This window comes from Xenopus laevis, chromosome 1L (genome assembly GCF_017654675.1).
Source record: "Xenopus laevis strain J_2021 chromosome 1L, Xenopus_laevis_v10.1, whole genome shotgun sequence".
NCBI lineage: Eukaryota > Metazoa > Chordata > Amphibia > Anura > Pipidae > Xenopus > Xenopus laevis.
The window spans coordinates 7,579,806-7,595,879 of NC_054371.1; the positions used below are offsets into that span (position 1 = coordinate 7,579,806).

General features: G+C 36.6%; 1 protein-coding gene across 1 annotated transcript; it reads right to left on the minus strand.

The window, feature by feature from the left end:
• Positions 1-1,146: 1,146 nt before the first annotated feature.
• LOC108705331 (vomeronasal type-2 receptor 26) lies at positions 1,147-12,970 on the minus strand. Its single transcript, XM_018242169.2, has 6 exons — positions 12,720-12,970; positions 9,040-9,331; positions 6,959-7,765; positions 3,348-3,569; positions 2,223-2,346; positions 1,147-2,063 (listed from the first exon to the last, which is right to left on the minus strand). The coding sequence occupies exons 1-6, from the start codon at positions 12,968-12,970 to the stop codon at positions 1,147-1,149; spliced, it is 2,613 nt and encodes an 870-aa protein (XP_018097658.2).
• Positions 12,971-16,074: the final 3,104 nt, after the last annotated feature.

The window sequence follows — 16,074 nt, forward strand, 5'->3', positions numbered from 1 at the left end:
GTACATATTTTTCACCACAATATATGATTGAATTTGTTACTGAACCCTATCACAAAAGTTAAGAAGCCAAGCAAAACTAACACTTACCAGTATAAGCTGTGAAGATAATAAACACTACTTCTCAAGTATCTTTAGAGTTTTTTCAAAGTCTTGGGATCTTAAAGATATATAATCCCTTATTAAATTCTCCATGCCACCTTCCCTTGTTTTATTATGTCTTGTAATGTATTAAAAAATGCTTTGTAATTTAGAGTATTGTAAACGTCTTGTACATATATTTTATATTTAATAAAGTATTAAACGGTTCTTAAAAAGGGGATGGCCTGCAGATAGGGCTCCTGAGCTTTGTGCCCCAGAATTTGTACCCCTGAGTACTGTGACACTGATAATTGCATACTTTACTCAACTATTCTCTCGACCCCCACCTTCTGGCACTGGGGACAAGAATTTTTATAATCCAGCTTTTAAATTATAATTATATTTGTATTGCACGCTATGCCTGCTACCTTTTTTCTATGTCTTTTTCATTTTGAATTAGTGCAATATAACTCATCACTGATCTACAGGGCAGATGTGTAGACATTAGAATTCTTATTTCCTAAAATCCAGCCCGCCAAGGGACAATTCATTTTGGGACCTCATTTGAGGTCATGATTCATAAATTATCCTTTTCCTTTGTAGGACTTCTGGTTGGATGGGATTGGGCAAAGTGGTCAGGAGATCATTGCCTACTGTAGGCCTTTTTGTACTTTTGGGTGAAAATGCATACTAGGGTTAAATAAAACCCTTTACATAACTATTCAGATGCAACATGGATGAATGATCATTTGCTTTGTGTCTATTGTGTGTTTATATCTGAGGTCAGGTGGCTGATATCAGCCAAAATCAGACTGAGCATGAGCTGTGCTTTTTTAAAAAACAAATTTGGCTAGCTCTTTAGGGTATTTTTAGACTCCTGGATTGACTAAATCTATCTATAGCTAAAACTATTTTTTTTGTATTGGAATCATTAGTTTGAATCTTCAGCAAGCAAGGATTGAGACAGATCATAGTGCTCAGCTCATTCAATCTTCACTAACTCCACTAGCTCAGAATGGTGTTCAATTGTTCATTGCTGTGGAATTCAAATTTTATTAAAATCCACCTTTACATACTGATTATGGTTTTCCTCCCAAGCATAGTCAATTTTATGTTTCTTTCAGGTCTAAATAAAATTATGAAGCATTTTGGCAGAAATATACAGAATAAAAGTCCAGCACTTGAGGTGAGTATGGCAAATATCTCCACACACACAGTGTTTTTGCCTTTGGTGCTCAGATAGGCCGGGATCATTGTGATCCAAACACTGCAGAAGAGCAACATGCTGAAAGTGATGTACTTGGCCTCATTAAAACTGTCCGGTAATGTCCGAGCTAAAAATGCTAAAACAAAACTAACAGCTGCCAGAAGCCCCATATACCCAATAACTGAGTAAAAGCCAATAGCTGAGCCCTCATTGCACTGAATGATGATGGTTCCAGGGTAAGTGTGAAGGTCCAGTTCCTGAAAGGGAGGAGAAATGGCCAACCAAGTCATGCAGATTATTATTTGAATGGATGAGCAGAACAAGACTACAGAATTGGACAGTTTGACTCCCACCCATTTTCTCCATGAGCTCCCTGGCTTGGTGGCTTTGAAAGCAACATAAACCATGATAGTCTTGGCCAGGAGAGAAGAGACAGCTATGGAGAAGGTGATTCCAAAAGTGATGTTACGCAGCATGCAGGTTATATCCACAGGGCGACCGAGGAACAGAAACACACTGAGGAAGCTCAGCTTGATGGAGACAAGGAGGAGGAAGCTCAGGCTCCTGTTGTTGGCTCTCACTATTGGGCTGTCCTGATATTTAATGAAAATTCCTAATACAAGTACAGTTATTAAAAATAAAATAGCTGAGAACATTAAATAAAGAACTGAAATAACATCTTCAGAGTATGACAGAAATTCTATTCTTTTTGCAGTGCACCATCTCTTTTTATTAGTAGGCCATTCCATGTCTGGGCATCTGATGCAGTTTTCACTGTCTGAAAATATTAAAAGTGCATTAAGAGGAGCAAAGAAAAGATCGGGAGAGAATTTTTTTTTTTTTAAATTGTCAATAATATTGGCAGTTTAGACAAGGAAATGTTCACGCTTAGTTAATAAATATGGCCTAAAGCCTGAAAAAGTAATATTTGCCATACCAGTTATATTAGAAATTTCTCCCTCTGAACATGGGACACAATCATAGCAGCAGGCTTTGGTTCTGCCCCTTGGGGCCTTCCTGTAACCAGGAAGGCAACTGTCTGAACATTGAGATCTTGGGATCTATAATAAGAAAAATAACATATGGAAGCTGTGGACATTGGTGACACAGTATATGTGGCATGTTATAATAAAACAGGTGTAAATATACTATGGGGTTGACATCAAGATATAGGCATACTTATTACAATGACTCAAATAATTGCACAAGGATACACAAGTGTCTGCAAACATACACCACTGAGAGGACAAATATATATATGTATTGAATATACATTATACTGTATATATGGATCCCAGGCTAATTGGGCAATTTTATACCTGTCAAGTGTCTGATCCCAGGCATTGTAAATTCCCACACAAAGTTAGGAAGTTAGGGTTGTCAACTGTCAAGATGGTGTGTGCCACACTGATATATTTATAGATGCAGGGGCAGAAAAGTAAGCTATAAACACAGTATACATTGTTTTGATTTGGGCTCACTATAAATCAACACTTTCTATAATCTTTGCATTGGTAAAATATCATGTAAAGCAATCCCAAACCCCAGGGGAGTAAATGGATCCTTGTCTAATAGTGCTCTTCTGTAGTGATGGGCGAATTTATTCGCCAGGCGTGAATTTGCGGCGAATTTGCGCGATTCGCGCCCAGCGAATAAATTTGCGAAACGCCTGCGAAAATTTGCGGTAAAAATTCGCCGGCGTCAAAAATTTTTTTTTCGAAAAACGGACGCCAGCGTCAAAAACGGACGCCGGCGCAAAAAAGCGGGGGCCGGTGTAAAAAACGAGACGCCGGTGCAAATTCGCCCATCACTACTCTTCTGTCTATAAAACCATCTCTGGCCATGGAACTGGCCCTCTACTGGGTTCAACCAGGTATTACTTTATCAAAATCCGGAGGCTCCCATTGGGGCAATGGTTGGAGTCAAACATGTAACTCACAGAAGTGTTTTCTCATAAACAGATTAACAATCATAAACTGAAAAGTGAGGCAAATTTAAAAAAATACATCAACAGGAAGGTCATGTGCTCAGATTTGGGAATTATGTAGAATAGTGTATTTACTTGGCTATTGTTGGTCTTCCATCTTATTGATCCTTTGTGCATTTTCTGATCTGATGGAGCCCATGGTATAAAGAGGCCAACATTTGTCACAGCAATACGTCCATCCATATCTAGCAGGCAGTTATAGATCAGGTACTGACTGATAGGTTCCCCATTCTCAACAAAAACAGAAGTTTTATCCTCATGGATATCATAGAGAATATTTCTGAGGTAATAATGTAACTGTTAAGTAAATAATGCAAGAGACAAAACATCAGTAACGTATACATTTCCATGTTCAATGTTTTAAACAAAACAAACAATATTTATTTGAACATGTTACCCAGATATTGACTGGAGCAACAGTACTGCAAGGTAAGTTAATGGGAACAAGTTTATAAACTTATTGCATGACAATTTTATGGCACAAGTTGTTGAGGAGCCAACCAGAAAAATGCTCTACTGGATCTAGTGATCTCAAATAACCCAGAACTTATAGCAAATGTGCAAGTTATTGAAACCCTGGGTAATAGTGACCATAATGTTATATAACCTAATGTCTGGTTCAAAAACAGTTATACTCTGGGGCAACAAAAACCATAAATTTCTAAAAAGCTAATTTTAGTTCCTTGAGGGCTGCCCTTCAGAACATTGATTGGGGCATTAAGTTTTCAGCTAAAAACACAGAATAGAAATGGTTGTAATTTAAAATGATATTAAATTGTTACTGTCCTCAATTTATTCCTTTAAGGAGTACATTTAGAAGCACTAACAATCACCCTATGTGGCTTAATACAGAAGTAAAGAAGTTAATAGGAAAGAAGAAAAGGGCATCTAAAAACTACAAGTCTCTGGGACAGAAGCTGAATTTAATGAATATAGATGTTGTAAAACAGCAATCCAGAAGGCAAAGAAAGGAAATGAAGAGTGCATTGCGGCTGAGGCGAAGTATAACCCCAAAAAGTTTTTTAAGTATAGTATTAGTAAAAAGATGCGGGTTGAGAATGTTGCTCTTTAAATAATGGTACCAGTATGGTTGTAACAGATACAGAAAAGGCAAATGTGTTAAATCAGTTCTTTTCTTCAGTGTATACAATAGAGGAGTCTGAGTTCCCAGGCTCACTTTATATTTGCACTAATGGCTCAGCTCATGGATATGACTCATAAAGTTTTAACAAAAAATAATCTAAATCAGGTGTCAGGGCCAGGTGGCATACACGTTTTCATCTGCTATGGTGCCTATGGATTGGAGAAAATCTGATGTCGTTTCAATATTCAAAAAGGGATTACGATCTCAGCCTGGCAATTATAGGCCAGTAAGTTTGACATCTGTGGAGCCTATGAATAAGTGTCCTTGGTAGACACGAAACGTGTCAGGCCTTGGTTCTTAATTATGGAGGAGAAAATGTAAGCTTTTTAACCTTTTGCAAACTGATTCTGGCTCTATTACTTTGTGGTTCCAGGCCTGTGTTTGTTGATATCTGTGGTGGGCAAATTATTTGAAGGCTTGTTAAGGGATCACATTCAAAATTAATTCCTAGTGAATGGCATTATTAGCAGCAATCAGCATGGCTTTATGAAGGATAAGTCATGTCAGACAAATTTGATTGCTTTTTATAATGAGGTAAGTAAGATGCTGGACAGTGGGGGAGCAGTAAATGTGATCTATTTCGATTTTGCCAAAGCGTTTGATGCTGTGCCCCACAAATGACTGCTTTCTAAACTAAGGTCTGTTGGGCTTAATGAAGTCGTTTGCACATGGATAGGAAACTGGCTACAGGATCGGGTACAGAGGGTGGTTGTTAATGGGACATTCTCTACTTGGAGTAAGGTTCTTAGTGGGGTCCCTAAGGACTCGGTATTGGGTCTACGTTTATTTAACTTGTTCGATTAATGACTTAGGGGAGGGTATTGTGTAAGTAATGTATCAGTGTTTGCAGATGACACAAAACTATCAGCCCAATTAATTCCAATCAGGATGCGGCACTTGTAACAGGATCTTGACTAACTGGCAATCTGGGCTGAGTCGCTAATGAGATTCAATGTTGAAAAATGTAAAGTCATGCACCTGGGATGTAAAAATATCCACTTATACCCTTAATGGGACTGCACTGGGCAAATCCATAACGGAAAAGGACCTTGGACTCCTTGTAAATAATAAACTTGTCTGCAGCAAGCAATGCCAGTCAGCAACATCAAGGCCAAATAAGGTCTTAAGCTGTATTAAAAGGGGCAGAGATTCATGGGAGGAGGGGGTCATTCTTCCACTGTATAGAGCACTGGTAAGGCCCCATCTAGAATATGCCGTACAGTTTTGGTCTCCAGTGCTCAAACATCACATTATTGTATTAGAGAGGGTACAGAGAAAGGCAACTAAACTCGTAAAGGGAAAATCTTAGCTATGAGGAAAGACGGGACAAGTTGTTCATACTGGAGAAGAGGCCCTTAAAGGGTGATATGATAACTATGTATAAATATATATAAGTGGATCATATAATAATCTCTCTAATGCTTTATTTACCAGTAGGTCTTTACAGCTGACACAAGGTCACCCACTCCGAATCTGATTAAAAGAAAAGTAGTTCTAAATATTCTGAAGGGTTTTTTTTTACAGTGAGAGCTGTGAAGATGTGGAATTGTCTCCCTGAATCAGTGGTACAGGCTGATACATTAGATAGGTACAGGGAAGGGTCGGATGCTTTATTTACCAGTAGCTCCTCCCAGCAGACAGGAGGGAGCCAATGAGATTAGAGGAAGGAAAGGGGTGTTACATGGAGAGCTGGGAAGTGAATCAGTGGTACAGGCTGATACATTAGATAGGTATAAGAAGGGGTTGGATGGTGTTTAGCAAGTGAGGGAATACAGGGATATGGAAGATAGCTCATAGTACAAGTTGATCCAGGGACTGGTCCCGTTGACATTTTGGAGTCAAGAAGGAATTTTTTCCCCTTCTGAGGCAAAATGGAGAGGCTCTGATGGGGTTTTTTTGCCTTCCTTTGGATCAACTAGCAGTAATGGCAGGTTAAAAAAGTTAAAAGGTTGAACTTGATGGACGTGTGTCTTTATTCAACCTGACTTACTATGTTACTATGTTTAATTGTAAACTTTACATTACTTAAAATTACTGTGCCTTTTATTATGCAACAAAGGTTGTTGAGTGGAGATGACATATTATACTAAATATCCTCAGATACTGCACACAGGGGTTATTTTAACTGGTTGGTAAATAACCCCTACAGAATATATATTTTTTAATTTGAAATTATTTTAATTTAACATAAACTTTAATGTGATGAAACATATATTTATACACAATTAGTGATTTAACTGTTTCCTTTAAACAGTTAATTGTAAATTATCAATGGACAGTCTCTAATTATCTAATTACCATTTAGAGGTCGGAAACATACAGTATCTATATTATTGTCTCATTAAGAATGAAAATTAAGTTGTTTTATATTAATTTTTGTTTTTAACCTAATGCAAAATATCACTATTAATATAGAGTGAGTTAGACACATGACGAAAAAATATTTTAGGTTGGCATTTAGAGTTACATTGGCATGAAGAATGGATGAAGAAGTACTGCATGCTGGTAGAAGCATGGGAACACAGAATGGGTTGATGATTACCTGAAATTTGTACACTATTTTGCTTGTAAGAGCTTGCTTGCTGTGTGAGACGTGAATATCATGAAGTGCGCGAGACATTGTATTAACTGAAAGAAGAACCCGTGGGGAATAGAACTTATTGTCAAACTGGTGAAGATGTGAAATGCGTTCCCATCCAGTGCAGTTCTGAAGTTTGTGTTTGTAAATTTTTGCAAACAAAGTATTTTTATCTTGGTCTTCTGACAAACAAGAATAGTATCGTATCCAAATATTTTCAAGTAGTTTGTCTTTGGGATATTTTAAAGGGTAGATGGTCTCTAGAAAAAGTCTTCTTTCAGGACTATCAAGAGAATAAGAGAAATATTGCAGCAGCCCTAAGCAACCCATAAATAATTTTGGTGCGTAATCCAGGATTTGACTGTTGGCTGCTACAGTAAAAGAAACAATGATGGTCTTTGTGCTGAAAGCATCTGACAAGAGACTAAGCCCTCCTATCATATGCATTGAAGCTGTTCCACAGAAGACAATCACACTGGTTAAGGAGTTTTGAATGATTTCCTTGTAAGGCTCATAATTAACATCGGTATTATAATTATGTATCTTTATATGGAACTCCACGCATATTCCATTGTTGGAGAGATGATGTGACAGTAGCTTAAGGTCTTCATTGTTCTCACTGAATATAATGATTCCAACCCAGGTCCAGCCAAAATATTTCAGTAGTTTACTCAAAGCAAAATAATGACTGTTATCACTTTCTACTGTTCTGAAAAAGTACGGAAAGGCAACTCTGTTACTCAGCAAAGATCCTGTAGCTCCATAACTGATCTGTGTTGAGACAGAAGATCCAAATTACCCACCAAAAAATATCCACTCAATAAATTGCCAAAATAGACCACATGGCTAAAAGTATGTGAACACTTTTCAATATCATGTTACTAAAGATGACGCTGTTTCTCCCATTTGTACACGGGGGTAATAACATGCCAAAAAATAAAATAACTGAATCAGGTGTCCACACACTTTTGAGCATGTTGTGTATCAGGCTTTACTAACTTTTTCATAGTAAACTAAATTGTCATTGTCAGATAGCTACTGAAACTTTTATTAACTATTGGAAAATAGAAACACTTACAAATAAAGAAGCATAAATCACAGATTTTTTTAAAGATTCAGAACAATACATTTAAGTTAGAAACTATGCTAGTCCATCTTCAATTTGATTTGTTCGCATTGCTGAAGTAGCACTAGCAAAAATTCGCCAGCGTCCATCAGCCAGGAGGAAACTTTGCATTCTAGTAAACTACCATTGTCCCAACGAATTTTCGTCTGGCAAAGTTTTGCGAATGGTGCGAAACCATTACTGGCGAATTTTCACTGCTTAGTAAATTAACCCCTTGGGGTCAACTATGTTTATTGTATTACAGAAAACAGAAATAAACAAATGGTGCAATTTCTCTATCATTTTCCCCACAGTTACATTAGTAACAGATAGTAGTAGTAGATAAAAGAAAAAGTTGTTTGATCCCGCTCCTTCCTGTTGGTTTACATTCCATAAACTTGGAATAGCAATGCACACCAAATAGAATCAACACATATGGGGTGATTTATCAAGGTTCCATTTCAATTTTTTTTGCCACAATTAGAATGTTTTGTGCAAAAAATCACAAATTCAAATTGTATTTCTAAAACATTGTATTTATTAAGCACAAAAAACGTGAAAAACTGCTTTAGTATCTAAAAGCTTGTGAGTTCATGTCAAAGTCACTGAGAGTTGTCCTAGGCAAAATTCAAGCCATTGTTTTAATTCAATATTTTGAAGGTTTTTTTTGAGAATGTAAACTTACAAATTGAAGTTTTTTCCATTCTTGCATTCAATCGAGTTTTGTATGTTTGGATTTTTTTTATAAATAACCAAGCATTCAAGTTTTTTTTAAAATTATGAAGTTATTTGAAGTAGAAATATCCTCTAAAACCTCACAAATCAATTTTTGACAAATAAGCCCAATAGAATGCCGTATGATACAAAAATAAAATACATTTTCTGTTAAAAAATCACATCTGTATTTATTTTACTATATTTGTTTTATTTTAATACTCACCTGGGCATATCCAAACAGGCTTAGAATCTGAGCTATAGGTACAGTTGTATCTGAAGTGAGATCCCCAATAAATCCAGCAATGTTTCTCTTTCCCACACAGGAGTAATTGGGAACCGGCTCCCTGGTACCAGATAATATTTGGAACACACTCCTCACAGCCTTCCTCGGGTCCCCACAGGAATCATAAATATGGTATCCCAGAGTCACATTGGCTAAAAGGATTGGGTCATTGTTTATTTTCTCGATAGCAAAAATAAAATCCACCAGTTGTCTGTAAAACTGTAGCATAGCACTGAGGAAATAAATAATTGATGTAAAATATGATTTTGTACATTACTCTACATGTACATCTATCAGTCATGCAGATATTATTGAATAGAAATAACAAAATAAGAAATTGTTTATATAGATTGACAAAATCGTCTTTGCTTCTAAAAATGTAAGAGTATGCCCATGTAAAATAACACAAAAAACACTTAGGGGCCAATTCACTAACTTCGAGTGAAGGATTCGAAGTAAAAAAAACTTCGAATTTCGAAGTGTTTTTTGGGCTACTTCGACCATCGAATGGGCTACTTCGACCTTCGACTTCGACTTCAACTTCGAATCAAAGGATTCGAACTAAAAATCGTTTGACTATTCGACTATTCGTTAGTCGAAGTACTGTCTCTTTAAGAAAAGACTTCGACCCCCTAGTTCGCCATCTAAAACCTACCGAACTCAATGTTAGCCTATGGGGAAGGTCCCCATAGGCTTGCCTAAGTTTTTTTGGTCGAAGGATTATCCTTCGATCGTTGGATTTAAATCCTTCGAATCGTTCGATTCGAAGGATTTAATTGTTCGATCAAAGGATTATTCCTTCGATCAAACGATCAAACTATTTGCGCTAAAATCCTTCGACTTCGATATTCGAAGTCGAAGGATTTTTATTTCCAGTCGATAATCGAGGGTTAATTAACCCTCGATATTCAACCCTTGATGAATTTGCCCCTTAATGAAATAGTGAGAGGCACTGCAAAGTTTGGAGCCATTGGAACATTGCTGAAGGCCTTCAAATTTTAAGTCAGTGAGACTGTTATAAAGAATGGAATGTAAGTAAAAAAAACTTCGAATTTCGAAGTGTTTTTTGGGCTACTTCGACCATCGAATGGGCTACTTCGACCTTCGACTTCGACTTCAACTTCGAATCAAAGGATTCGAACTAAAAATTGTTTGACTGCATAGGGTTTTCCCTAATAAATTCTCTGCCTGTCCGCGATGCCATCAACTTTCTGCGACCTTTATTCACATGATCTGGGAGTGCCCGATAATTACAAGGTTTTGGAGGGATGTGGTGAGATGCCTCAGTGATTATTTGGACCTTCCACAGGTGCTGTCCCCGGAGGCGTGCTTACTAGGTGCCGTAGACGAACTAGTTCCCCGTAGTTACACCAGAATTATGTACAGAACATTAGTATTTTATGCAAGAAAGGTTATTGTTATGCATTTGATCCAACCCCAACCCCCTACAACTACTCAATGGTCTAATTTGGTTAATTGTATGCTTCCATTAATAAAGTTGACCTATGAAGCCAGAGGGCTTCCCGAAAAGTTTGACAAGGTTTGGGGTCCGTGGGTCGATGTCTTTCCCATGACACCCATTGTGTAACATCTCTCGGGTCTTTACTATGTGTACTGTTATGGTTCCACTATCTCTGTGAGGTTCCTATGGTATGCTGTGTGTATATGTACGTGTGTGCTATTGTAATGCTGCACTGATTTGATGTATAGCCAAGTGTTAAATAAAAACTTTTAAAAAAAAAAAATCGTTTGACTATTCGACTATTCGTTAGTCGAAGTACTGTCTCTTTAAGAAAAAACTTCGACCCCCTAGTAAAAACTTCGACCCCCTAGTTCGCCATCTAAAACCTACCGAACTCAATGTTAGCCTATGGGGAAGGTCCCCATAGGCTTGCCTAAGTTTTTTTGGTCGAAGGATTATCCTTCGATCGTTGGATTTAAATCCTTCGAATCGTTCGATTCGAAGGATTTAATTGTTCGATCAAAGGATTATTCCTTCGATCAAACGATCAAACTATTTGCGCTAAAATCCTTCGACTTCGATATTCGAAGTCGAAGGATTTTAATTTCCAGTCGATAATCGAGGGTTAATTAACCCTCGATATTCAACCCTTGATGAATTTGCCCCTTAATGAAATAGTGAGAGGCACTGCAAAGTTTGGAGCCATTGGAACATTGCTGAAGGCCTTCAAATTTTAAGTCAGTGAGACTGTTATAAAGAATGGAATGCTAAAGGGATTTAATATGGGCAGTGAAATGGTCACTCCCCTAAATGGCCAAAAAGGTGTGCGTCTTCTGTTCTTGATGGATAATGAAAACCTTTGCACTTCTCTTGAGCAAGATATTAATGAATGCAACAATAGCTGATCAAAGTTCTCATACGTCTTGACATTATGGATTAAGAGGGATTAAGGATGAAGCAGCAGTTGATCTGGACATGTTTTTGAATGGGCAAAGTCATCAAGAACAGACCGTTCCTTTAACTCATCATGAGCATAACTAGGGTACATTGTAAGTTCCAATTCACTAAGTACATATTCAGGTGTTTCAAGATTGGATCAAAAAAAAGATGGTATTAGGAAATTGTAAGACATTTACATAGGTAACTTTACTTTAATTCACTATGGATTTTGTGGAACTCTAGCTAAAGAGCTGGTTCAGAGAATTCATCTGGAATCGACTTACTGATTGAAGTATATTGAACTATATCAGCACCTGTAGCAGCGCACACACCTAGATGGTGATGAAATAGGAATCAACTGGTGATTCTGTACATGAACATATAGGAGAGCACATGTTGAAGAAGCCCTCAAATAAAACTCAGTTCTGCTCAGTCTTGTGTCAGGTAACTGTGCAACCACCTTACACTGATCCTCCTTTCGATTTCCATAAGGTAAAAAATCAGTGTCTCTTTATCCCAGGTCAACATGGGGAGATATATTTATTACATTTCAAATTTGTGATTTTTTTTATTTTTAATCGAATAAACTTGAAAACGTACCAAACTCATATTTGTGCTTATTTATTGTAACATGGAAATATCAAAGCACCTAGTTAAATAAAAATGTAAAAAACCAAAATACAGCCAATTTGAATTTAATCATCAAAAACACGTTAAATACTGAAAATGATTTTTTTTTAACCTAGAAAAAAAACCATTGAATTCTAAATGAACTCACCAGCTTTTAGATACCATTTTTTTAAATTCAATGGTTTTTTTTTTTACACTTAATAAAACTCAAACATTCAATTTTGGAAGTTCTTATTCAAACGTGAGTTTTAGTGCAAAAAAAGTGAATGTCAACATATGATAAATCAGCCACTCAAACTTGGACTGACACTATGTTTTAGATGGGTCACAGATCCCATTCAGAAAAATAAATGTACAGTACGTTCTACACTATGTTAAAGACGTTTTGTATTCATTGGTGGAGAGACTTTCTTGGAGATCATCCCTTTCCATGTAGATTCTACATTTAAATAATCCGAATGAGGAAACACACTCAAATATAGATGAAAACTCATTTACATTAACACACCGACACAAACAATAAATAAAAATGTTTTCCTACTCATAGTTTTTCTGTTACTGTTTGTTGTCTTGAAAATGTTGAACTTACCTTACACACATCAGACTGTCAGGACCTTCATCAGACTCAGTAAATGGAATTATGAAAGAGTTCACAGTTAGTATTCCTCCAATAGTGACATCTCCTTCATGAATATATTCATATTCCTCATATGCTTCAATGATACTCAGTCGACAGGCAGGATCAACAAAAACAATGGGAAATTTACAGATTATCACAATCAGTCCTACCAGGTATTTCAGCTTCAGTAAGAACAAGGATAGAGCGATGGCACCCAACATTTTATTCCCAATCAAAGGATCAAAAGATTAGAGTTCACAGCAGTCAGTTGTCCAAAGAAGAACACAGTAACCAGCTGTATGTGTAGAACAGAGTAAAGGGACTGGCTAATCTGACCTTCATTTTATAGAGAACAGAAAGAGAATTTACACATTATCCTGAATATAGGCTCAGGCACCTGGGGGATCTTTGGACTATTCTGAAAATGTTGCATTATCATCTGGGTCTGTAGCTGGTATCAACTGTAAAAATATATTTTCAGTATTCGAAGTAGGAATTGCTTAACTTAGGTTGTTATAAACAACTTAAGGCATCAGTATCATAGATTAAAATTGAGCATTTGGAAAAGTTAAATTGCATTGTAGACACCTAGTGGCAATGGTTGTTACCTGTCCTGGTATAAGGTCTTTGAGAACTTTACCCTCAAATTATGGAGGGTAATATACACACCTTAAATAAACCTGGGAAATGGCATGAACAGATAACAATCACAGTTTGCACAGTTCAACCTTAAAATGAAACATTCTACCTCAATATAAAAGATGACATTTAATAGTACAATTTTAAAAAATTACTTCCCACACAAAAAAGTACTTATTCACGTTGTTGAACATATGAAGTTCAATGAAGGTTAAACATTACAGATGTTAAATTATGTTGGTACAAAGGATTGATCTTGTTGGCCAATATGTGGGCATGCACCAAGAATGTCAATGATTTACTCTCTCCATTATTTTGCATATGCTGCTCATAGAAAATCAAATGAAACAACTGTCATGCCTAATAGTAATGCCCCTCCAATTGGCAGACTCTATTAAAGGCCTTTGCTACCCAATGCAAACTGTATTTAGGTTTCTGTATATATTGTTGAGTAATTTGCAGAACACAAGTGTTTTGGTGTAAATGTTCAGAATTCAAATACTCTCAATGATTTCATAATCAGTTAAGATGTACTTATCATTATCTGACCCCTCCATTCACTAGTTCTCTGTGCCTCAAGGTCAGCCTGAGATTAAATGGATATTGTCATGGGAAAAATTTTCCCCCCCAAAATGCACCAGTTAATAATGCTTCTCCAGCAGACTTCTGCACTGAAATTCATTTTTCAAAAGAGCAAATTGATTATTTTTATATTTAATTTTGAAATGGGGCTAGACATATTGTAAGTTTCCCAGCTGCCCCCAGTCATGTGACTTGTCTGATAAACTTCTGTCACTCTATACTGCTGTACTGCAAGTTGTAGTGATATCACCCCCAGCTGCCCATCAGCAGAGCAATGGGAAGGTAATCAGATAACAGCTCCCTGGTAGATATAAGAACAGCACTCAATTGGAAAATCCATGTCCCACTGTGACTCCTTCAATTACATTGAGTAATACATCTAAAAAAACAGCCTGCCAGAAAGCAGATCCATAGTGCAGCACTGGCTCTTTCTGAAAGCACATGACCAGGCAAAATGACCTGAGATGGCTTTCGACACACCAATATTACAACTAAAAAAACACACTTATTGGATCAGGAATGAAATTTTACATGGTAGAGTAAATTATTAGCAGTGTAATTTAGAAATAAAAACTACACCATAAAAATCATGTCAGAATCGCTTTTAGACCTGCCTTGTTTATATGTACAGTGTCGGACTGGGGCACTGGGGGCCCACCAGAGAAACTGATCTGAAGGGCCCCCCAATTTACTCACGAAAGCCGACAAGGTAAAATAAACAAAATGCATAACAAAGTGAACATTTTTTTTATTTGTATACTATTAAATAACATTAAATTGCCACTATTAAATAACCTTATTAATAAGTATAATTTTTAATCACCTATAAAAAAACACACAAACCATTATACCTGCATAATAAACCAGCAATGTAAGCTCGGGATAGACAGAAAAACGATAATATATAGTATAGTATTTCTTACTTAATTAATTGTTACACCTGCAGTGATATTGGGGTTAATTATCATTAGGTAAAGTGTCTATTTCCCTTCCCCTGTGGGATTAGCTTGCCCTTTAACTAAAATAACACCTAAATGGCACGATCTGTGTTTCCAGATTTTGTACTTGCAGACGTTTACAGGTATTGCTTGCGTAGTAAATAGTTGTTGCCCCTTGTTTTTAAGCACTGTTAGCATCCATCGGTTTCTAAAAAGATGTGCTCAACATCATGTAAAAAACCTTTAATAAATAAATTTAAAAGAGAAAATTGCACTCACATAAATATGCTTGCAATTAGCGGATAAAAGTCAGTCCATGGGTATTTCCAGCTCCAATATGTTTGCTCCGCTGGCGGAGGACTGATGGGAATGTAATAGGGACCTTAGATTGTAAGCTCACTTGTCAAGGACTGATGGGATTGTGATAGGGATCTTATATTGTAAAATCACTAGGACAGGAACTGATATAATTGTGATAGGGACCTTATAGTGTAAGCTCACTGGGCAAGAACTGATGGAAATGTGAAATATATATATAAAAATAGAGAGAGGGGTACACAGTTTATTCACATCAGTACACCATCAGCTTTATGAATCACATTTCATCAACTTGTAATTGATTAAAAATTAATGTTACACTCAATCAATAAAAAAGTAAAAATTCAGTTCATATTTAATTTTTAAATCAATTTTTAATTCATTGTAAGCACTTGAGTCCAACCCCAGTCCCAGTAAAAATGGATTATGGAAATGGATAATAACAGAAAGTGGGTAAGCAAACTTAAAGGGGCAAACAAATGGTTAAATGTAAAATGAAATTAAAGGGGTGGTTAGCCTTTAATTTAACTTTTAGTATGTTATAGAATGGCTCATTCTAAGCAACATTTCAATTGGCCTTCATTATTTGTTTTCTATAGTTTTTAATAATTTGCCTTCTTCTGACTTTTTCCAGCTTACAAATGGGGGTCACTGACCCAATCTAAAAAACAAATGCTCTGTAAGGCTACACATGTATTGTTTTTGCTACTTTTTTTATTACTCATCTTTCTATTCAGGCCTCTCCTATTCCTATTCCAGTCTCTTATTCAAATGAGTGCATGGTTGCTAGGGGAATTTGGACCCTAGCAACCAAGTGGCTGAAATTGCAAACTGGAGAGCTGCTGAAT

Excerpts from the sequence above, each read along its gene's own strand:
- LOC108705331 (XM_018242169.2), bottom strand. The coding sequence starts at position 12,970 with ATGTTGGGTGCCATCGCTCTATCCTTGTTCTTACTGAAGCTGAAATAC. Across the intron at positions 3,570-6,958 it reads AAATAGTGTACAAATTTCAG|TTACATTATTACCTCAGAAA; the intron begins GTAATCATCAAC and ends TTTACTTAACAG. Across the intron at positions 2,347-3,347 it reads GGAAGACCAACAATAGCCAA|ATCCCAAGATCTCAATGTTC; the intron begins GTAAATACACTA and ends TTCTTATTATAG.